The 25,641-nt window shown below is 44.5% G+C and overlaps 1 protein-coding gene across 1 annotated transcript in view; it reads right to left on the bottom strand.

The window, feature by feature from the left end:
• The window catches only part of sptbn4b (spectrin, beta, non-erythrocytic 4b), a 126,534-nt gene that overhangs the window by 56,742 nt on the left and 44,151 nt on the right, over positions 1-25,641 (bottom strand). Inside the window, 6 exon segments of the mRNA XM_083774003.1 lie at positions 8,582-8,672; positions 10,922-11,124; positions 14,785-15,010; positions 18,463-18,593; positions 19,974-20,132; positions 20,782-21,022. Coding sequence (XP_083630129.1) covers positions 8,582-8,672; positions 10,922-11,124; positions 14,785-15,010; positions 18,463-18,593; positions 19,974-20,132; positions 20,782-21,022 — 1,051 coding nt within the window.

The raw sequence follows: 25,641 nt of genomic DNA, 5'->3' as shown, positions 1-25,641 counted from the left end.
TATCCCCTGAGACTGTAAATTAATTGAATGAAAGAGGGATGATCAGAGAGAGAGAGAGAGAGAGAAAGAGAGGGAGAGAGAGATGAGTAGGAGAAGACTGAAAGAGAAAAACAAAAGGAAGAAGAGACAAAGGGAGGGGGAGCCGAGAGAAAGAGGGAGGGGAGAGGAAGAGTGAAGAGACCGAAGAGAACGATGGATGGAAGAAGAGGAAGGTCACCCAGTGTACTGTTTCTCAACGTCCGGTATGGGGCCCCACCGGGGGTCCAAATGGCAAACAACATCGCTACGCCCACTGTGGTAACCTGCGACTGTATCGATCTGGCTATTAAAACATGTTCATTTACAGAAATGACAGGTTTTAGAAACATCATCATCATCCGACATATTTTACCGTGTTTGTTTACATGCTATATAGCGCTCGTTGACCGCGCGTGTTTTGTTAGCAACCAGGTTAGCCAAAATGATTGACAACAACATCGTCTGCTTTGCTACTATTTTTGATTGGTTGGTGTGAACCAATCGCCTCAAAAGACTCAAAAGAATTGCGGGGACATTTTCATTTTTGTCCCACGAGCCCCGCGGGTATCTGCTGCTTAAATAAGACTGCCACTTTGGCAACGCCCATCCCATAAACTGCTGCCGTGGGAAGGGCTGAAGTCTGAATAATGAAGTGAAACAAAATAGAAATTCAGGCTGAGTGTTAGGCTACACTAAAGGCTTTCGGCTTTCAGGAAGAAACCAAAAATACACATAGGGAAGACATATATTATAACCACACCTGGGGGTCTAGAGTAGTGTTAACTCCATATACATGTAGACACATGTATACAAAAAGTACAATAAAGAGAGCCTATAGGCGATGTGCCACAGGGGGGAAAAATCCCTGGGGACATTGGTCTGGCACATTTTAATTCGCTTGTGGGTGACCAATTAGAGCCCACTATTCAAATGAGACTTTTTGTTTGTAACAGCCTCTTGGAAATAAAAACACCAAAGTTCCAGACTAATATGTATGCAGTGATATTAGGCTAGCTCTGGCCGTCTGTCACAGCAGCACACAGAAGCTATACCAGTACCTCTAGTACAACTGTTGAGCACAGAGCAACCTGTGGAGAGGAGTCAGGTTACAGAACAGGTACGTACTGCAATATATGATGAACTGAGACCAGCTCTCGGTTGACTGATAGACAGAGTGGCCTGTAATAATAATAAAATCACACCCATGTGAAGTGAGTGGTGCAACTCTGGAGAGCTCTAGAACCACAGGAACGCACCCAGGGTGCCGACCCGATTCCGGCGAGCCGCCCCGCGTCCGAAACGGTTGAGAAATGACAGAGTTACCGTGTGGGGGTCCCTCTACTGTACTCTCTACTCACTGTACTGTACTGTACTGTACTGTACTGTCACTGTACTGGCACACCCGAAATCTATACAGTTAATATGTGCGTGTGTGTGTGTTAGGTTGCGCACAGGTGGTGAAAAACAACCATGCTGTTTTCGTGCTCAGACGCACCCAGACACCCAGACACCCACCCACCCACATAGTCACTTAAAGGAGAATTCCATACTAAAAGGCTTTCTTACCTTTCTTTGTAGTTGTTACGTCCCCATCAAAGAGGTCCAGGTGTTATTTTGTGCAAAAGCTCCTTATTGGCTATTTCCCCTACCATAAGCCCTCAATGAATTGCATTGCATTGAATGGGATGTATGGGGTGTTGTGCTAATTTGCTTATTTCCATCGAAAGAAGTAGTAAAGTGTGCCGCTTGGGATATTATTTACATTATGAAGAGAGGATATATACAAAGAAATTATCATTTTGAGCGATGGAAATAAGCGAATTAGCACAACACCCCATAGCCCCATTCAATTCATTTAGGGCTTATGGTAGGGGAAATAGCCAATAAGGAGCTTTTGCACAAAATAACACCTGGACCTCTTTGATGGGGACGTAACAACTACAAAGAAAGGTAAGAAAGCCTTTTAGTATGGAATTCTCCTTTAAGGAAGTGGTTGCACCACTTAATAATAATAATATGAATATGAATATGAATATGAATATGAATATGAATATGAATATGAATATGAATATGAATATGAATATGAGAAAAAGAAAATGCAGGCCATTATACTTCATGCACTCAACAACATTGAGTGTACATCATTTAATCTCAAGATGTACTAGCCTAAACAATGGTTTCCATATCCATGTCAAACTAGGGGTTATTCATGATTCTGAACCCATTCCAAGCATTCGTTTTGCACGAAAAACACTCCTTGAGCTAAATCCGGCATTAGCAATAGCCACTTGCCCAAATGTGATGACCTCATCATCACATTTGGGATGACGGTTGGAATGGGTTCAGAATCATGAATAACCCCTATAGTTTGACATGTCACATGCTACTTAAAGCATCATTCTAATTTGAATGTTTTGCCTTATATAGGTTTTCAATGGTACAATGGTAACGTTCAAAACTGAATTTACCATGATCCACAATTTATATAATAATCGATGTTTAATATTAATAGTTTATAATTTTTAATATGTTATTGGGATGACAATAGGCCAGTCAATGTTAGATTGACTGGCCTATTGTAGAGGGTTATTTTTTTACTAGTTTGGGTCCCGGGAGAGATATCAATTTTCTCTTTTGGGTCTCGAGCTAAAAGTGTGGAACCACTGGTCTGCAAATAATATGCATTAACATTTAATCTTTGAAACCTTAAGAAGATAGATAATAAGAACTAAGGTTCAATCATTGTGTTTTATTTAGAGTCAATATTAATTATGAAATCGTTCCGAGTGCTTTACAACAAATTATGTCCGTCTCTGTTGGGTGGAAACCTCCAAAACTGTTACTTTTCAGGATGCAATTTTCTTTTTTAAATCACACAATGTTTTGCACTGCGTTTCACGCTGTATCTCGAGCCTGTGGATCCGCTTCTTTTGATACTTTTCTGTGTGACACTGTAGTATGATCAAGTAGGGCATTCATTTACAAAGAACAGAAAACCCACACAAAAAGTTAAATTAGATTTTTTGGTATGAGGAAAACTGAAGAACACAAAATGAGGACACATGGTTCTACTGTCTGGAACTCAGAAACAGAACACACCCTTGGCTTAAAAGAACTGTCGCAGTGACACTGCCCTGTTTTGGACCCCCCCCACACACACACACACACATAGCCCAGCCCTACAGTATTGCCCACATAGACCTACAGTGCATTAAGGAGGAGGTACAGGTGAGTGTGCAGTGTGCACGTGCACAGTCAGGCATCCATCCATCCACGCATGCATGTCTTAGTGCACAAACACACACAGTAGAGTAACATACAGTACACAGGGAGGCACACACTATGCGTCTTTGAATTAGTGATGAGGAGCTGTGCTCGTGAATTATTCAGCAGAAGCCAAAGAGAGAAAGTTGCTGAAACTAAATAAGACCGGAGGCTGCACGGTGCATGTATGTAGTCAGGCTATGGCACTTGGCAGGCTGAGGCAGTATAGGGCAGGGCAGGGGATGACCACCCCGTGCCACTGTACAACAGAGACAGTATAGGGCAGGGCAGGGGATGACCACCCCCGTGCCACTGTACAACAGAGACAGTATAGGGCAGGGCAGGGGATGACCACCCCCGTGCCACTGTACAACAGAGGCAGTATAGGGCAGGGCAGGGGATGACCACCCCGTGCCACTGTACAACAGAGACAGTATAGGGCAGGGCAGGGGATGACCACCCCCGTGCCACTGTACAACAGAGACAGTATAGGGCAGGGCAGGGGATGACCACCCCGTGCCACTGTACAACAGAGACAGTATAGGGCAGGGCAGGGGATGACCACCCCGTGCCACTGTACAACAGAGACAGTACAGGGCAGGGCAGGGGATGACCACCCCCGTGCCACTGTACAACAGAGACAGTATAGGGCAGGGCAGGGGATGACCACCCCGTGCCACTGTACAACAGAGACAGTAGGGCAGGGCAGGGGATGACCACCCCATGCCACTGTACAACAGAGACAGTATAGGGCAGGGCAGGGGATGACCACCCCGTGCCACTGTACAACAGAGACAGTAGGGCAGGGCAGGGGATGACCACCCCCGTGCCACTGTACAACAGAGACAGTAGGGCAGGGCAGGGGATGACCACTCCGTGCCACTGTACAACAGAGACAGTATAGGGCAGGGCAGGGGATGACCACCCCCGTGCCACTGTACAACAGAGACAGTATAGGGCAGGGCAGGGGATGACCACCCCGTGCCACTGTACAACAGAGACAGTATAGGGCAGGGCAGGGGATGACCACCCCCGTGCCACTGTACAACAGAGACAGTATAGGGCAGGGCAGGGGATGACCACCCCCGTGCCACTGTACAACAGAGACAGTATAGGGCAGGGCAGGGGATGACCACCCCATGCCACTGTACAACAGAGACAGTAGGGCAGGGCAGGGGATGACCACCCCGTGCCACTGTACAACAGAGACAGTATAGGGCAGGGCAGGGGATGACCACCCCGTGCCACTGTACAACAGAGACAGTATAGGGCAGGGCAGGGGATGACCACCCCGTGCCACTGTACAACAGAGACAGTAGGGCAGGGCAGGGGATGACCACCCCGTGCCACTGTACAACAGAGACAGTATAGGGCAGGGCAGGGGATGACCACCCCATGCCACTGTACAACAGAGACAGTAGGGCAGGGCAGGGGATGACCACCCCATGTCACTGTACAACAGAGACAGTAGGGCAGGGCAGGGGATGACCACCCCATGTCACTGTACAACAGAGACAGTATAGGGCAGGGCAGGGGATGACCACCCCATGCCACTGTACAACAGAGACAGTATAGGGCAGGGCAGGGGATGACCACCCCATGTCACTGTACAACAGAGACAGTAGGGCAGGGCAGGGGATGACCACCCCGTGCCACTGTACAACAGAGACAGTATAGGGCAGGGCAGGGGATGACCACCCCCGTGCCACTGTACAACAGAGACAGTAGGGCAGGGCAGGGGATGACCACCCCGTGCCACTGTACAACAGAGACAGGCAGGGCTGTTCACACAGCTGCAGAAAAAAGCAAAAAGAGCTTTGCAAAAGAGCATGCACGCACACACACACACACACACACACACGTGCACACACACACACACACACACACACACACACACACACACACACACACACACACACACACACACACACATCGTTGCGGTCAGGCAGAAAAAACTTATCTCCATATTTTTACTTTTTCAGTATTTTCGTTAATTAATGCCCTACTTGATCATTCTACAGTCACACAAAAGCATTAAAAGTAGCAGATCCGGGCCAGGCCGTAGCGTAACGGTCTGGGCACCGGACTGGTAATCCAGTCGCAGTGTGCCGCGGGTTCGACTCCCGGACCCGACACGGCCTTTACTGCATGTCATCCCCCCATCTCTCTCCCGTTTCCTGTCAGCCTACTGTCTGTCCCTTCAAAAATCAATAAAAGGCGTAAGCCGCAAAAAAATATCTTAAAAAAAAAAAAAAAAAGTAGCAGATCCGAATATCTATCACTGACGAGCAATGGTCTACACCTCAAAAGTTTGTGCACTCTTCTTCAGTATGTGCCAGGCACGCTCTTATACAGTTTAAAATATTACACAGGTTACATTTGTCAAAGGAAAAACTCAACAGAATGTTTCCAAATGTGAATCCAGCCTGCGACAGATGTGGCCAGTCGCCGGCCACTCTAGCTCATCTGTTCTGGCACTGCACTAAACTAACATCATATATATTTAACATCAAGTATATTTAAATCACTGTCAGACATTGTTGGAAGACCTTTTGACCCGGATCCACTGACAGCAGTTCTGGGGGTCAGGGGGCCCGGGGTCAAACTGTCTACTTTCCAATATAACATGGTAAAATATGTGACTCTACTGGCTCGCAGACTGATACTGTTGAATTGGAAACAAGCACAGGTTCCCACTCACACTACACTTATGAAAGATGTTATGCACTACTTGCAATTGGAAAAGATAAAGTTTGAATTGAGAGGGAGTGAAGATAGATTTTACCAGACATGGCAACCCTTCATTGACCATTTCAATAGGTGCACGCTAACCCCTCCTACACAATAGATGACATATTAGAAAACTGGAAAGAAAAGAAAAAAAAGGAACTGAGTATTTTTTCTTTATTTTATTTTTTCTCATTTAAAAAGAGATGTCTGTAATTCAGTTAATTTACAACAACGTGTTGGGAAAGTTTGAGAGCAAGAGTGTCTGTCCTGTTGTCTTTGTTTTGTTTGTCTGTTCACATTTGTCATTGTTTAACTGTTTTTTGTTTTTTCGTGTTTATCACATTTATATATCTTTTTTATTATGTATTGTATGTGGAATCTACATTACCTGTCATTATCTTTCATTTTATATAACTGAATAACTCATTATCATTGTCAAGGATATTCTGAAGTTGTCATATACAAAAAATGCCTAATAAAAACAGTATTAAAAAAAAAAAAGTAGCAGATTATTCAAGTATTTGTAAGTTTGCACATAGGACAGGACAGACAACAGATACATCACAACAATCACAGAACAGATGAGAACAAATGGCCAAAGACTACGTAGAAAATACTACCGCAAAGTAGGTTAGAAACGGTTGCCAAACTCTGGTATATTTCTGAGTGGAGCCCCTGATTATATATTTAAGTTCTTCGAGTTTGAGATGTGACATAACATCCTCCACCCAACGTTTGTGAGATGGCGGCACTGCCTTTTTCCAATTGAATAGTATCAGGCGTCTGGCAAGTAAAGAGGAGAACGCTACAGCTTCAGCCTGATGAGTTGGTATTTGTATTCCCTCTGGAGGGGAACCAAACAGCACCGTTATCGGATTGGGATCTATAGTCGAGTTACAAATATATGAGAAGGTATTAAATATCTCTGTCCAAAATGCAGTCAATCTGGGACCAAAACATGTGGCTAAGCGTAGCCGACTCCTGACCACACCTGGCACAGGCTGGATCTGAGTCTGGATAAAATGTAGTCTATGCAAAACCTTAAATTGTAACAAACCATGTCTAATGCATATTGAGGATGAGTGTACCAGTGAGACCGCCAATTGCCAGGTTAAATCTCTTAAGTCCATACCCAACTCCTCCTCCCATGTCCTTTTCACACGTTCAAGTGATGGGGAAGCCACCCTCTGAATGCAGTCATATAGCCTAGAAAGAATTCCCCTGTCGACCGGATCCCAACTCAAACACTCGTCTACCCAAGTACTTGGTGGAGTTGTCAAAGAGAAATATTTTCTAACAAAGCTACGTACTTGTAAATACCTAAAGACGTTTGACTGTGAAATATTAAAAACCGCTAAATTTGCTCGAAAGAAAGAAAGTGCCCATCTTTGAATAGGTCACACATTTAATTCCCTTCCCATGCCACTGCTGAAATGAAGGGTCTGTAAGAGATGGAACCAAATTGCAGTTTGCCCGAATGGGGGAGGTGACAAGTGCTTTTTAAAGTTTGAAGTGGGTTCTGAACTGAGACCAAATCTTCAGGGAACCTTGAACAACTGGGTTATTTGTCCTTTGACGTTTACTTGGAGGTAATTGGGCACATATCAAAGAGCCCACAAGCAACCGAGTTAACCGAGATATCTCACAACTTATGCTACTTGCTACCAGTTAAGTGTACAATGTAGTAATGCTGTAACTGTATGCTATCACAGTCAGAGCTTTTAGTGCAACCTACAGTAGAAAGAGGTAGAGTGATTAATGAGCACCACTGCTTCCCATAAATGATTCCCATCATTTATAATCGTAGTAACACTTCACCGATACTTAGTATTAAGAAATGTGCCATTCTGCTGCATCCTCTCAGTGGACTTGAACACAGTTCGGGGCAAACCATGATAAATATCTACTTTAGAAAACGGTAAACTCAGTCTTAAACTCAGTCTAAAAGCCCCATCATCATGAATGAGCACATCAAATTCCATGGCAAATCCAGCCAGACATTGTGAAGATATTCGTATCCAAAGTGTTCCGCCCATTAGTGACACTAATGGGGTCAACAAAATCTGTAGGCTTCATCCCCAGAGCACAGCTAGAAGCTTTAAAGGGGCCCCACCATGAATTTAAAATCAAATGTATTATATAAATGTTGCCCGTTAATACCTTTTTATACACACTGAAGCCTAAACAACCACTCAGATCATTCATTTTCATCTTCTCTCAGGTTGCTATTCCAAGGCAATAGCTGCAATACTAAAATCACACCCGTGTGAAGTGAGCGTTGCAACTTCGTGTGGGGGTCCCCCAGAAGTTCCAGAACCACAGGAACGTGCCCAGGCTGCCGGCCCGGTTCCGCCGAGCCGCCCCGCGTCCGAAACAGTCGAGAAATGGGGGGCTCCCCAGAACAACCAGACCCGCAGCGAGCAGGAACAAAAAAGGCTCTTCAAGTGTAAATGTGATGCATTTTCTCCACTTAATATAATTAATTATTAGTCAAATATAATACATATAAATGACCATATACAGTAATGTAATCAATCAACCTTTACTACAGTAGAAAGCTCTGTCTTACCTCAATGCAGTCCAGGAGGAATCGTTGTAATGCCCACTGAAGGTTGAGTTTCTCCAACCACTCCTGGGCAAGCTCTCTGTTCTGGTTCCCTCTGGTAGACAGAGGGAGAGGAGGAGGTGCAGCCAAGTTGTGGAAGAGGAAGAGAGGGTGGAGGCAGGGAGAGAAAGGTGAATTCCATTAAAGCAAGGTAAAGAAAAAGGTACTACTTATCTTCAAAGTGCCTAGCTGTCATTGCATCCAAACTTAATTTTATAACGGAAAGGCAAATGGCCCAATTTTGCAACTGTTGACTAAGGGATCATGACGTTTACTCTGATCTGACACCGATCGTACAGTGACTCTGGATAAGACCTTTATTAAATGCCAAAATTGTAAATGGGTGGGATGGGTGAATTAGACAGGCAGTGGCAGGTTCATCCTCGTTTAGTATTTCGGGGACTTACGGAGAAGAGGTTGTTTTACTTGCTGTTAAGCATAATTTGATTATCGTGATGTCATTAATCTCAATTCTTTTTACCACAATAATCGTGTCGTGTAATCTACAATTTAGGCATTTAGCAGACGCTCTTAATCCAGAGCGATTTATAGGACTCCCAAACAGTGGGTAGGCATTTAGCAGAGGCTCTTAATCCAGAGCGATTTACAGGACTCCCAAACAGTGGGTAGGCATTTAGCAGAGGCTCTTAATCCAGAGCGATTTACAGGACTCCCAAACAGTGGGTAGGCACCCATTTGTGGGTAGCGCTAGCGGACACATTGTTATGGGTCCCCTTATGTTTTGTTTCCTACATTTGGTTTTTAATTAATATTATTCTTTCAAAACATTTTCAAAAAACATTCCCAAAAAAATCAAATATGTTCATGAATTAAAAACAGAATTCAATGTTTGTTTGTTTTTTGTTATTTCATGAAGAAATTTCTGTTTTGGGTGACTGTCTAAAAGGTTTGGGAACAACTGATCTAATTGACCCCCAGGTGTGGTTATAATATTCAAATATATCTTCCCTGTATATTTCTGGTTTCTTCCTAGAAATAGTCATCATGGATCATAAGCAAGCAATACAATGAAACTATGAGTACACACTATAGAGTGCTATGTCTACATAAAATGCTATGCTATGCTATGCTAAATTATATAAGTTTAGCCTTTTCAAACGCCTGTAAGGCCTTGAAGGACTCAGGCTAGTGCAAATGCTAGATGGAGTCTGAAGAGGTGAGTTTTCAGACTGGTGGAAGATTGGGAGTGAGTCTGCAGTTCTGATTGCAATCTATACGTGTAGTCGTGTATCTATCTATGGCCATGCAGGGTGCTCCACCCTTCTCTGGTCCCACAAATACCACACCCTATCCTGACTGTTGCTTCATGCTGGTTCGCCTATTTCCCCAATATGGGGCCCAAAGTCTTGAACCTAAAACACCCCGTGACCCCTCTATAGTATGTAAATAATGCCACTAGTATGACAGTGACACTGTGTGTGTGTGTGTGTGTGTGTGTGTGTGTTTAGGGCATTCACAAAAAAATCGTATGTATTTGAGAGCACGCACCTCCACCTGCCCCCTGTTAAGGTCGCCCCCCCCCTCCCGGCATAAAACGACTCAGCTTCAACTTTATTGTCTGACAAGTCGACTTGGAAAAATCTCAAGTCGTTAATGCCCTAGTGTGTGTTCGTGTGCGTGTGTGTGTGTGTGTGTGTGCGTGCGTGCATGCGTGTGTGGCCTCACCTGCCACATAGATTTCATGGTGAGGTGTCCTAGACTGAATAAGGCCAGGCTGTTTCATTCATATTCAACAGTCCCTCAGGCTTTGTCGTCTCTGGCCAACTATTATTCTTCTTCTTTTTCATTATTCTATTATTCTTGGCCAGCTGCTTAGAATAATCAGTTCAGCAGACAGCTAGAACCATGCATTAGCAGTTCCCCTTTTGGTTCTGTGCTCAAAACCAGCACAGAACCAAAAGAGATGCTGGCTGCTTAATAAAAAAAAAAACTTGAGCCCAATATACTTAGTTGACAGGGCTTTTGATTGTCCGCTTGTATTTCCCTCTACACCAAATCTGTTCACCGAAATAACCGATCTACAAGCTCAAAACTTTGCAATATTGTGAGCTTGTCCTGGCATCTCTGGCATCTCAATATTGTGAGCTTGTCCTGGCATCTCTGGCATCTCAATATTGTGAGCTTGTCCTGGCATCTCTGGCATCTCAATATTGTGAGCTTGTCCTGGCATCTCTGGCATCTCAATATTGTGAGCTTGTCCTAGCATCCCCCCCCCCTTCCCCAGGATAGGAGATGCTAGGGTTCAAGTGGCTAAAACATGGTGGTTCTGGAGTCATCCTATACCTGTTGGCTAGCGTGTCGACCCGTTCCCTGATGCGCTCAGAGTAGATGTTGTTCTGGCTGATGAGGCTCTCCCCGGCCTCGATCACGGCCTTGATCCGGTGCAGGTTCAGCTCCATGGTGGTGGTGAAGTCCTTGTGCTTCTTTATGGCGGCCTCCACCGTCTCCACCGTGGTGGGCAGCTCCACGTGGGCCAGGGCCGACTCCTGACCAAGACCAGGAAGAAAAGACAGGATGACGAGGTGTGGAAAGTCCACTTTGTATACCTTTTTTTTCTCTGTATGTTTGCCTTTTGTTATATATCTATATTCTTTATTTAACCCATTCTGACCTGAGATCAGATTCATACAAGGTTTCCGCTGGACAAACACTGGGTCTGATGAACCCATTCTGACCTGAGATCAGATTCTAAAAATGTCAGTCGCTCTTCGATTTTTCAAAAATAGCAGACCTACAAGCTCGTATCGCGCCACTCGGTGGCGCGATATGAGCTTGTAGATCTGCTATTTTTAAATAGCTAAAGCATAACATGATGCTGACACCAAAATGGGTGCCCGGTCAGAATGGGTTAAGGACATCTACAATCATTTTACAACATTTTTCAAATGACATTGATGGATATTGTATCTGTGTTTTACAGTACACAATTGGAATAGAAGGCAGCATGCACGACTCCATCTCGTCTCACTCACTTTAATCATTTTACCGGGTGCACGGTCAGACACCACATTTTAAACGGAGAAGAAAACCAGCACTCACGGCTATAGCTTTTAAGGCACTTATATATTTTACCATAGGTAGGTTAGGTATATGGCATGCTGCAGACAAGCAGTCTGCTTGTCTGCAGCATGCCATGCCATATACCTGGTTTTCTTCACTGTTTAAAATACAGTACACAATGCCATGTTTTTTCCATATCCCATCATATTTTGTCGGGTATTTCTGGTTTGTGACTACAGTATGTTTCCATCCCATCCCTACTTAATGTCATGTCACATTGTCCCATCCTGGTGTTCGTATTTCAGGGCCTTTCACTCTTAGTATATTCATCTAGACAGCCGTTTCTCTGCAGCTTGTTGACTTGAATATTGCAGGGCATTGTTTTGATTTTGTTTGCACGCAGCTGCGGTCAGATAGCGTGAACTTGTTGTCCTATATTCTGGTAACTATTAAGGTAATTTATCTGGGTTTACATTTTTCTGGTGGTATGGACATTAAGGTCCTGGTTCAGATTTACATTATTCACTTATACTAAATATAAAACTAAAAACATTCTCCTCATAATGGTCTAATTAGAACGATCAAACATTTTTTCGGTTGTCCAATGGTTTTTATATATTTTTCAAACAAAGACAAAAAAAAACAAATAATGAAATAAATCCAGTGAGAGAGATAAAGGGTGTGTACAAAAAAGCGTATTAATATAATACTCAAAAGTACGAAACAAATAAGACATAGAAGACATTTTTAGTCATCCGATCGTTGCCTACGAAACCTGGTTGCAAAGGTATTACATACTTCACCGAAATGGAGAGAAAGTGATCTGTTCCATAATATAGATATAATTTACTATATCGACCTGTTCCATAATATATAGATATAATTTACTATCAATTTTTTAAATATTGGGTGCCTCGCGAAGCAACCAGTTCCGTGAAAATACTTTTCTACACCCAAATATCAGAACACCAAACAGGTACTGTACGTGCATGTTTTTCTTATAGAGACAGACAGCTAGGAGAGTTGAAAGCGGGAGAGGAGACAGAGTACAGGTAAGCTTGCTATGAGCGAGAGTGCAGTCAGCAGTCTGTGGCAGTAAGACCTTTGACACTTATTGGAAAAGAAATGCGCTGCTCTCCAATTCAAGGCCCCCGAGGCTAATACGGAGAGCTGGGTCCCCAGGAAGCACACAGAGACAAGCAAACCCAGAGAGACAAATGTTCTGGCACGCAAGGACCCCCCCCCCCCCACACACACACACACACAGACAGAGACAGACAGACAGTTCAGACAGACAGACAGACAGACAGACAGACAGACAGACACACACGTGTAATGCCTCAACTCCTACAATTCCACCCTGAGTTATGATTATTTTGGGGCGTCGTGGCTTGAACAGTCTGAGACCCACCGTCCTATACTGAGAATATGATAAAGGTATACTGTAGCATACTGTAAGTACAGTTAACTTACTAGACGTTGCTGCTCTACATAATATCACATCACACACACACACGCACACACGATTGTAATTAACCCATTTTGGACGGGAACCCCCTTTTGGTGTTGAAAAATAGCAGATCTACAAGCTCATAGCGTGCCACCGAGAGGCGTGCTACGAGCTTGTAGGTCTGCTATTTTTGAAAAATCGACAATGGTCAAAATGGGTTAAGTATAGTATTTAAGTAAATGTATTTAGTTACTTTCCACCACTGACCGTTGGTCATTCAGACCCGTGTTGTACTGTACAGATTCCTACTCAACAATGATGTCAAGTTGTAAACAAAGGGACTGTGTCTGTTTAAACCCCAGCATCCGTATTCTGCTTTGCAGAAAATAGTCTGCTGATTGTGATGATATGCTATGTGAGTCTATAAGGTGCTGCCCCTCCTCCACCTCCTAGCTGCTTTCTCCTCCCTCGAATTCCCCCACATGCATAATATATAATATTGAGATCCCTGATGTCATCATCAGTACGTGTCCACCCGAGTGGAATAGTAAGAGAGTGGCGACACGCTTTGATCTCGCGGCAAAGCGGGGTGCTATGGGCCATAGTTCCAAACATTGGAACTATCCCATTGAGATAGAATGAGCACTTCCGCATTCCATTGTTACAGTGGGAGTCAACGCTAGTCTCTCTTACTAGATTACTCTGGTGTCCATATGGGCTTGTTTCCTTTTGTGCCCGACTGCCCGTACAGTATATGGAGCTGACTGATGCCATGACGGCACATTGAGATTAGACAACACACTCCATATTTGGGCATACTGTAGCTGCATTGGGAACTCCTTATGATTATGGTTATGGTTGAGTCATAGTGACATCAGCGTGACGACCCCTTAAGCCAATGTTGATATAGAGTTAGATAGTATTATACCTGGTAAATGTACTGGTAATAAAAGTATTAACCATGAAAAGATTAAAACAAAAACAAAAACAAGGTCAGAGAGAACAGAGACAATCAAAGACAAGACATGGACGGTGTGAGATTCTAACTTGTGTCAAAGAGTGTGTGGTGTGTGTGTGGTCTGTGCGCTCACTGGCTGAGCCACCAGCCATAGTGTGTGGTCTGTGCGCTCACTGGCTGAGCCACCAGCCATAGTGTGTGTGGTCTGTGCGCTCACTGGCTGAGCCACCAGCCATAGTGTGTGGTCTGTGCGCTCACTGGCTGAGCCACCAGCCATAGTGTGTGTGGTCTGTGCGCTCACTGGCTGAGCCACCAGCCATAGTGTGTGTGGTCTGTGCGCTCACTGGCTGAGCCACCAGCCATAGTGTGTGTGGTCTGTGCGCTCACTGGCTGAGCCACCAGCCATAGTGTGTGGTCTGTGCGCTCACTGGCTGAGCCACCAGCCATAGTGTGTGTGGTCTGTGCGCTCACTGGCTGAGCCACCAGCCATAGTGTGTGGTCTGTGCGCTCACTGGCTGAGCCACCAGCCATAGTGTGTGTGGTCTGTGCGCTCACTGGCTGAGCCACCAGCCATAGTGTGTGGTCTGTGCGCTCACTGGCTGAGCCACCAGCCATAGTGTGTGTGGTCTGTGCGCTCACTGGCTGAGCCACCAACCATAGTGTGTGGTTCTTTGCGCTCACTGGCTGAGCCACCAGCCATAGTGTGTGGTTCCGCCAGACATGCAGGCTCTCTCTCACCTGGTTATTGAGGAAGGACTCGGCCTGCTTGACGTCTCGCAGGAACAGGTGGAAGATGTGGGCCTGGACCAGCACCTCCCTCCTGCTCTCCCACATCTCCAGCAGCTTGTTCCAGCCCACGTCCAGCTTCTGGAGCCACTGCTGCAGGGCGGCGTGGGGCAGCGGAGACTCCTCCGACTCCAGCAGCTCGTTCACCGCCTGCAGACGCTCGTAGTCCTCCTCATAACTGGGGGGGGGGGGGGGGGGCAACCATAGTTTTTGGTTTAGTTTATTTTCTCTTACCTCTACCTCTACGCCGCCTGACGAATCCCCTCGCATGAAAATGTATTGTTATTGTATTATTATTATTGTTATTAACCCATTCTGACCTGAGATCAGATTCTAAAAATGTCAGTCGCTCTTCGATTTTTCAAAAATAGCAGACCTACAAGCTCGTATATGAGCTTGTAGATCTGCTATTTTTAAATAGCTAAAGCATAACATGATGCGGACACCAAAATGGGTGCCCGTTCAGAATGGGTTAACAAAAGAAGATCCTGATCTTTAAGGTGAATAATATTGATTTGTCATGGGTTTTCAATCCATAGATACCATAGATAGACTCTTAAGCAGCCACAACGAGCCACAGGTTAGATTCTCAAGCCTGATGAGCCTTTGCTGTGTCGCTTGCCCTCTCTGTCTCGCTCTACTCTAAACTATATACAGTAGTGTCAATAAAGTCAGAAAACCACCACAAAGAATCTTCAAAAAATTAAATTAGCAAAGATTTAAGACTACAACTAAGCATTGTAACCTCATATAATTAAGGCAAAGACATGACATGGACCAAGAACAAAGTGCTTGTGTTGATTTAGGAACTCAAATGTTAATCTTTGGAAATGAGGGATAACATGTATTTGTGTCCATTTCTCCTTCCAACATCCTTACAGTCCTTAAAGCAGAACGTACTTGCACTCACTGCATGATAACATCTTGTCGAAGGTCACGCGACCAAAACGTAAACTGCAAAATGAATAGAGCCTATTAAAATACTTTATGTAATAAATATAATATCAAATGTAAGTTATTCAAATGAAGACACATGGGCCCTCATTTATCAACTTTGTACAGTATGTAATCAAAAAGTGGGCGACTGGGCGTAGAGTAATTTCAATGCAATTCTCGGCATTTATCAATCTGTTCTGTGATCGTAATAGTATAGGTGATAGGTCAGGTGCTAAATCAGTCACCTATTTGAAAGAGCTTTGACAGTCAATTAAATTCAAATGAGCTTTATTGGCATTAGAAAACATGCGCCAAAGCAAGTGTCAAAATATGATAAACACTGTTGAATGTGGGAAAATGGGGAAAGTACTTTGAGAAAGTCACTTGACACTTTCATGCACATGCACAGTAAGTGGATATTTCAGGACTGCTGGAAACTTTTCATGGAGAATGACATCTCCCAAGGCACGTCCTTCTGGAATTGTGGCACAATTTGGAACCACAGTTAATAAGGAGAGAAACCCGATGCTTGAATGTCGTACCTGTGCCAGTGCAGGAGCTCTCCATGTTGGGGCTTTGGCTACTGGGACTCCAGCAGGAGAATAAGAGACAATCTAACGGGATTTCTACATTTCCTGATGTGAATGGTGCGATTTATTGTAGGCTGCCATTATCCAATTGCGTTTGAAGCCACCATCCATGACAGATTAATAGTTAATACACATGATCAATGGTGAAAAAAAAAAGATCATTCCATAAAGGTGCAGATCATTTTTGACGCCGGACTTGCCAGGCTATCTCTCATGAATGCCGGCATAGCCTCTGGCGACGCGTGAGTCCTTCATTTGTCAAAACAGCAACGCAGTGACACGTCTTCCTGGAGGGCACGATGCAGGGTCCGGGACGGAGCCATCTTCCCCCGTGAAGCATTACATTTATTATATTCATATTTAACCCCAGGGGGGGGTCCAGGAGGAAAAAATCAAAAATATCAGCCCCATTTATACCCGCTGAGAGCTGTTCGTGAGGACAGCCGCTGCCCCCCCGCCGGCGGGGGATTGGGGCTTTAACCCATTCTGACCTGAGATCAGATTCATAGCGAGGTTTCCGCTGGACACACACTGGTCTGATCAACCCATTCTGACCTGAGATCAGATTCTAGAAATGTCAGTCGCTCTTCGATTTAAAAAAAAATAGCAGACCTACAAGCTCGTATCGCGCCACTCGGTGGCGCGATATGAGCTTGTAGATCTGCTATTTTTCAATAGCTAAAGCATAACATGATGCCGACACCAAAATGGGTGCCCGTTCAGAATGGGATAAGAGGTTTTAAGGCCTGAGGTCTACAAATCTAAATCAGCATTTCTTAAATGATTTCGTACCAAGGACGCGCCACATTGATATATATATATATATATTGGACGCGGAAGCCCTGAAAATGTTTTTATTTAAAGGGATTGTGACATTTAAAACACATTTTTGTAGATTTTTTGGCTTTTTTGGCTTTTCTTGACATCAATTTCACAAAAAAAAAACGAAGTTTGAACATTCAGTGTATTCTCTGCTTTCTGGACTTTTGTGAATAATTATGCAAAAATGTCTCATCTGGTTGGACGGCAGGCATATACGTAGATCCCTGCTAAACCTCCGCCCCCTCCCCTCTGCTCCCTGCCTACCATCTCTTCTCCGCCCCTCTCCTCTCCGCTTCCTCATTGTGACCGCGACTTTGTTTCTTTGTAATACTTACTAATAATGGCTTCTAGAGAAAAATCAATCTGCTCTGTTGTTGGCTGTGTCAATCAACACAAGTCCTTACACTGGATACCAACTGGCCTAGATGACTCTTTTATTTTTGACGGTGACGTTCCTACTAAGTTGTCAAAGAAGCGCATCTTGGGTTGACAGGAAAGGGGGAATTACCGACATCTACAGGCTAAAATAATGTGTTTTTCCATGGCTTCTCAGGATGCAGATTACACATACATAAAAACTCCTGGCAAGAAATACTGGAGTGGAGTTGAGTGTTCAAACTTTTTAGACACGTTTGAAGGACCATGGCCAAGACTTTTAATGTTGTTAAAATTATGTTATACATAATGTCATAATACCTTTAAACATATTTATGTTTAAAAATGCAAAATGATTAAATTTTTTATTTATTTTAATAGCAGATGTACATGACAGCACACAAAATAACACACCGTGAGCTTGTAGATGTGCTGAGGGGTCTCTGCTGTACTGTAGGGCCTACATGTAGTACATAAAGTGTGCAAAATTGTTGCATAGAAGTGAGTGAATTAGTAGAATTACTACTGTATCTGCTACGCCACACATTGACCACATAATGGGATGTTATTCCCAGACCACAGGTTCGATTATGCTTCCAACGTTAAAATACTGTAACTATCTCCACGTCGGAGAAATTTCCCTTCATGGCCATATTCTGTTTCTTCATGTCGTAAAATCTTGAGGGGCGATCCCTCTGAAACAAGAATATTTAAGGCTGTGATATGTAAACGTCCATCGTTGTCAGCCGCCACATTTGTCAATACCCAACCATTCTTACGCCATGATTGGTGGGATACGAAGCGTTTCATAAATCCCACATGAACCCTGTCGTCGCGGGATGATTCCTGCCTGTCAGAACGGCACTGGCTTTCTACGTTAAGAGTGATGATGAATGAGACAACCTACCGCCCGATCTCCTCCTTGAGGGCCGCATGTTTATTGATGAGTTTCTCGGCCTCTTCCAGGGCATTGGGCAGCTGGTCTGAGGCCGCCGCCGTCTGGGTCTGGACCAGCCACGTCAGGAAGGAGTCCAGGTCCTGCATGGAGAACAGAGCAGAGGAACACCTGACTTAAGACATTCTGACCCGAGATCAGATTCTAAAACTGTCTTCCAAATCCTGACGGTTTTCTGAGAAAGCCGTGTTTCCCATGTCAGTCGTTCATCGATTTTTCAAAAATAGCAGACCTACAAGCTCGTAGCGCGCCACTCGGTGGCGCGCTATGAGCTTGTAGATCTGCTATTTTTAAATAGCTAAAGCATAACGTAATTTCGAACACCAAAATGGGTTCCCTCCCAAAATGGGTTAAGACAATTGCTTCTGACTAGATCGGTTCGGTTCTTGTTCTACGCAGTTCTGCTATAATGTTCAATATTCAAGAAATAATAGTTTTTCTCCTTTGGTTAAAAGATCCCTTTGACGGTTTATAGATTATGGAAGCCTCTGTGAGAATGCGTCTATACATTTGTTCTGTACCTCATATTAGTGGTTCCCAAAATCGGGGGGGAGGGGGGGGGGTCTGTGGTCTAATGCAGGGGTTCTCAACCCGTGGGTCGCGACCCCTCGGGGAGGTCGCCAAATTATTTTGGGGGGTCCCCAAATTATATAAAAAAAAAAAAAAAGTTTAGGGGCACGGTGGCACAGTTGGTAGTGCTGTCGCCTCACAGCTAGAAGGTCCTGGGTTCGATTCCCGCTCGGGGCGCTGTGGGTGCTGGCAGCGTGTTTCCTCCTCCGCGTCATCAGTGCCCATACCCGAAGCGGGGGTTGGCGAAAGGGCCTTTCTGTGTGGAGTTTGCATGTTTTCCCCGTGTCCCCTAGGGTAGGTACCCTCACAAAAACATGCAGTAATCCTGGTCTCTAAACTGCCTCCCCCTGGCCAGCCGGGGCGCCTGATGGAGGGGAAAGGAACTGGTTGGAATAACGTGTTCCTTCCACGCGCTACGTCCAACCAGGGAAACTCCCCCCTGTCAGGTGTAAAGGAGCAACTTGGACACTCAAGCATGAAGGAAGCATGAGTTAAGTCCGTTGCTCTCCCCAGGTTGGCGGAGGGTGTGTAGAGCCCAGGATCACATTAGATGATTGACACAGGGTTGAAAAATGGGTTACAAAATCGTGGGATAAAAAATATAGTAAAAAAGAAAAGAAAAAATAAGTTTACATAGCACATGCATACACCTTCCCTAATGATTATATCTGGTTTCAGTATTTATTTATGGCGTATTGTCTATATTATTAAGGTTATTGTAGGAGTCAATTTATATTGGGGGTCGGGAGGGGGCGGGGCGGGGGTCCCGAGACATTGCCAAAGCATTTCCGGGGGTCCCCGGCCAAAAAACGTTGAGAACCCCTGCTGGTCTAATGCATATCAAACTGGGGGTCCTTAAAGTGATCACTGCCTTATACAGTGTGTGCACGTACCTGTATGAAGCTCTGTAGTCTTCCAGCAACCATCAGAGAATCCTCACAGCCCTGTAGAGTTTGTTTCAACTCCTCCCACTCCACACTGATGCCCTCAAAAGGCACCAGAACTTCCATGGCCCGGCCTGCATGGGCGGTGGCAAGGTACTCGGCCTCCTCCTATTGGTACGGAGTATAAAGACAAACACACGTTACAGAGCACCGAAGTCTGACGTCACTTTCAGTAGAGGGCGTCAGAACCCCAGGTTCATGTATTTGTTTAGTTGCATTGAAATCCCCATTGAGGCGATTTTAGATCGCCTCATATAACAACTGTGTTTGAAAAATAAACATGTCACCCCGGCCGCTTCACTCATATGGATCATATCAACTGACTGAGAGAAAACGCTAATGTTACTGCTGCTGAATTAGTTAGATTTTCGCTAGAAGCAGACTGTATCATATATGAGTGACTGACTGTTGCAAACGATACAGAGACACCTCCCTGACAATAACGCAGAGACAGCTTGTTTATTTTTGGACCACAACGCTTATAGTAGACGATATTAAGATCACCCCACGTTATTCTCCATAGAGAAATTACTTCCGCGAACCAGGGGAATCGTCGGGATGAGCGAGTTACGTCAGGACTTCGGTGCTCTATTTTGGCCATGGTGAGTAGCAGTGGTGGAAGAAGTAGACATTTTTCCAATCAACACCACAATGTAAAAGTCTGGTATTCAAAAATCTACTCGAGTGAAAGTACAAGCACAAGTAGTGTTGGCCTCAGAATATAAAAGCAGTATCTTTCCAATCTATCCAACTGTACCTGCAGGTGTAGCAGTTTGGGCTCCAGGACAGACAGGGCACCCTCCATGGTGGAGAGGCGCCGCTGCAGCGCCAGCACTCCCCCCAGGTCACTGCCCACGTACTGGGTGGCGTCAATGGCCTTCCTCTTGTCCTGGATCTGGGACTTGATCTCAGCACACTCCAGCAGATAGTTCTGGAGACGCAGCACAGAGTCCAGGTGGTCCTTCTTGTGCTCAACGAGCTCCACGATGTGATTCCACCTGGGGGGAGAGAGAGAGAGCAGGACGTGGAGAGGAAGAGGAAGGGGAGGCCAGAGCCGTAGAAGAAGAGAGTCGTGACATGCTTTGATCTCGCCGCAAAGCGGGGTGCTGTATGGGCTATAGTTACAAACACTGGAACTATCCCATTGAGATAGAATGAGCACCTCCACATTCCATTGTTACAATGGGAGTCAACGCTAGTGTTGTAAAGTAACTAATGCTATGCTTCTACCTCCTGGTTCGCCAGCATCACAATGTTACTTAATTAAGTATAAGCTTCAGACGTCCCAAAACAAACTAATTCGACTACTTCTCGGCCTGGGGCCCATGACCCACCTCTTATACAGTACCAACCCATTTTGCTAGTCTAAACTGGCTCCAGGTAGAAGACAGAGTTAAGCAATTTAAAATGAGCTTGACCTTCAAAATTGTAAATGCAACCTTGCCCTCAATGCCCTCAGTACCCGCATACGTGACTACTACCTAAAGAAAAGTGAGCAACACCCACGCCCACAACACTAAAGGGAGCGAGAACAATGATCTGGTACCACCCATTTTCAAAACAAATATGGGTCAATTCTCCTTGTACAGCATCGCCACCCAAGCGTGGAATGCCCTGACCCCCTCCCTCCAAAAATGCAAATCACTTGCATCTTTTAAAACAGGCCTGAAAATCCACCTTTCAGAGAGGAAATGGTCACCCCGCCCCCCATTGTTTATACAGTGTTTTTATTGTCTCCACCAGGCCGAAGGCATGGGGGGAGAGTATGTTTTGCACTCCGTCCGTCCGTGTGTGTGTCCGTCCGTCCGTCCGTCCGTGTGTCCGTGAGCAGCTAATCTCGGCCACCGTTAACCCGGTCGATGCCAAATTTGGCAGACACACTCCCTGGATGCCAACGATGAACCTCTGCCCCAAACTTTCCAGAACGGCCTGTTATAGCGCCACCAGGAGGCCGCTTTGTGCAAAACAACCCGGTCGATGCCAAATTTTGCACACACACTCCCTGGATGCCAACGATGAACCTCTGCCCCAAAATTTCCAGAACGGCCTGTTATAGCGCCACCAGGAGGCCGCTTTGTGCAAAACAAGTTTTTGCACAGTACACCTACAGATTTTGTTTTTCAATTTCAACTCAGCCTCAAGGTGGCGCTATAACTGGCCGAAAAGTGTTTTTACCTCTAATTTACTTTTGTTGCCCTTTTATCCAACCACCAGATGAAGGCAAGCTGCAATGTCCTACATTCCTATCCTGGTGGAGACCTGTGCCCAGAAGGGCACTTTTTCTAGTTGTTACTGTGTTGTTTTGGACTTTTTGTTTGTTTTTTACTATGAATCTCGTTATTGTTCATGTCATGTCTATGAATTGAATGCATAGGGCCTAAATGGAAACAAGACGCAAGGACTTTTTTTTGGTGGTATCCCTTTTGGACTGAGTGTTTGACTGTACTGTTACTGTTTATACATTTTGTCTAATAAACTATTAAATCAATCAATGAAAGTACAATTTTGAGGGGTTTTTTTTCTCAATACTTTTACTTCTGCCCCACAACATCTCCCAGGAAAATACTGTACTTTTATACTAAAACAAAAACATACTAACCACTTTAACCCTGTATATATTTCTTCACTTCACTTTTGGTACTTTTGTACTTTTACTCAAGTACATTTTGAATACGGGACTTCTACTTGTAACAGAGTATAACTGCATTGCATGCGAGTACGTCTTCCATCATTGTTAATCAGACCAGTGTGTGTCCGGCGGAAACCTCGTATGAATCTGATCTCAGGTCAGAATAGGTTAAATACATGAGCCACAATCTCTCAGCAAATGTTGGTGAAGGTCCAACATTGTGGCCGTTATGGCAGTAAAACAACACACTGTCAGTTATGATAAACACATGGTAAAGGCTGAGACAGAAACAAAAAGGGCAACAATAATTGAGAGCTAATCGGGAGTGTTGAAATCGTTGAGACATTGAATGGAGTGGACAGAAGAGGATGAGACATGACGACTCTCTGGTTCTGTGGCTCGGGCCCAGGTCCGGTCAGTCTGCTCTCCAGTTTGTCATCATCCAATATGTTCTGCTGATCCTGATCCAGACTAGCAGGTCTCACACAGCACGCACGCATGCACATACATGCACACACGCACACGCACGTGTACACACACGCACGCACACCCAGACAGCTCCATATGCGACTGTAATGAGGTAATGGCAGAGTCCATTCATAGAGTGACAGAGGGCTCAGCGTGGTCTAGCAAAGGGCAGGAAGTCAGCATGGAGACGATGACCTCATACAGTATCTAGCACAGAAGCCCCCCAGAACAGTACAGAACAGGACTCATATAGCCTCATAGTTACTGCATAAGCAATTAAAACAGAAAATGTATATTGTAAATGAGAAATAGTTTAACCACTTTAAGCATTTAACCACTTTAAGCATTTAAGCACTATTGTTATACTTCATCATACAACAGCTCCGTGCAAGAGTAGTAAAATAGCTGTTATATAGATGATTTAGGAAGATTTGCGGTCTTTTGTCTATAACGACATGCCCAAAACATCAATTAAAATGGTTAATGCTATTGATATAATGGAACACAACTATACTCTGATAAGGCCTTTTCAGACGGGGAGCGACTGACTAATGCCTAGTAATTCATTTTCAATGAGAAGCGCACGTTTATTTTGGACGCACGGAGAAGTTGAGGGGCGATGACGCAAGTGTTTTCCACGGGCACTACCGTGTGAAATTGTCGCGCGCACGCTCGTTTCGGGCACACGCCCGCGGGCGACCAGACCTGGATTGTGGTGAGCTTTTCTCTCCTCCAGGCTATACGCGCCCCTCATGAGTAAACCTGGAGCAGACCTATCGCTGATCCAGGTCGGCGACACCTGCATCACTCATTTAGCTGGGCAAAAGGTTGACTCATGACTAACGTAACGCCAAAGACACATTAGCTTAACAATAATGATATAAACAACTGCTGTATCTTTACGCGATCTCTATCCCACGCAGAATTATTAAAGGTATATTCAGTGATTTCACTTAATTCAAATATCACTTATTTTTTTGCTTTGTTGTGATAATCCTCTCTACTATAGAGTGTGCTGGCCATATAAGGAGTTCCTCCCTGTCCCCAGTTAACCCCTGGGGGTCAAAAAACCTTAGGTTTCGTTTTTGGCTCTCTATCCTGATTGGATGAAAGGCTTAGGTCCCAGCCAAAAACGAAACCTAAGGATTTTTGAGTGAAATCACTGAATAAGAAATGTTTAAGAAATGTTACAAACATTTTACAATGCAGGCAAAGTAAATGATCTCTGTTAGTTTATTTTCCTCCGCTTAGTAGGGATGGAGCTTGTTAATTGTTTTATTGATAACGAGCACCTTATCGATCAGGCTTATCGAGCCGGGTTCTTATAGAGCCCACTATCGAGCATTTTCCATTATTTTGTGGAACGCCGGGAGACAATAGATTCTGAACAGAACCAGTATCTTTTAATAGGGCCTTCAAATACAGAACTTTTCTAACAGACGGAAGGCAATTGACCTTTTTGCCAATAAAATAATATTAAAGAAACTGTTTAATATGTGTACAGCCACTTTAAAAGCGTAATTTTGTTTACCCGGACAGCGGTGGTTGGCAGGTACACTTTTAGACTGACACGTTTGTGCCAGCATGGGAGATTAGATGTATTAGATGCATGGGTGATTAGATGTATTTCTTGATCGCATCTTGTCTTGATTGTTTAACCATGACATCATGGGCCGCTATGCTTGATAACAGGCTTGATAAGCCCCAAAGCTTATTGATAACGGGCACTCAATAGTCAATATTGTTATCGGATATTTTTGGGGTATCGGTTATCAAGCTCCATCCCTATACCGCTTAGCAATAATGCTTAAAACAACTAGGAGCTATAGCAAAGAAGCTAAAGTAATAGAAAAACATGAAAGCAATAATACATGGTTATTATGGTGGGATGGGGTGGGTTGTGTTGAACGGGCACAGATGGCCACACTGGGATGGCCACCGTGTGCCAAGGTCACCAGGATCTAGGTTGACATGACTACTGCTGCTGATACACAGCCCTGATGGCCAATCAGAACCACTGAAATCCAGGCCACAGCAGCCAATAGAGGTGGAACATACTACATACATGTAGAGTAAAATGTAGTGCATTGACACGTCACGGAGGACGTAAGTCTCTAAGATAAGAAGAGACTCATCCTTTCATTTTAAATTGACATCTGAGGCATTTAGAATGAGTGAGCCGACCAACCAACCAAACATATGAATATTAAAGATGTGTCGTGATACTAGAGGAAAGCACGCAAAAGGATAAATAAATGCATGAAATGCATGAAAAGGATAAGGCAGAAACACTGGTGAATGTTGTTCCGCAGCCTGTCTTTCGGGAACATGGATCCCATGTATAATTATTACTGTACATATCCTTTTATATAGGCTACTGTACTTTTTTTACATTTCTGCTTTCAATATTTTGCGAAACAGTGAGTAGAGAGACGGAAAAGGTGGAAAAGAGAGGGTGGATGACATGCAGCAAAGAGCCTTGGGTTGGATTCGTGGGAAGGGCTATGACCGCATATACAG

Source organism: Protomyctophum parallelum (assembly GCF_964188405.1).
Source record: "Protomyctophum parallelum genome assembly, chromosome: 9".
Taxonomy (NCBI): domain Eukaryota; kingdom Metazoa; phylum Chordata; class Actinopteri; order Myctophiformes; family Myctophidae; genus Protomyctophum; species Protomyctophum parallelum.
This window is presented reverse-complemented; position numbering and strand designations above follow the sequence as displayed.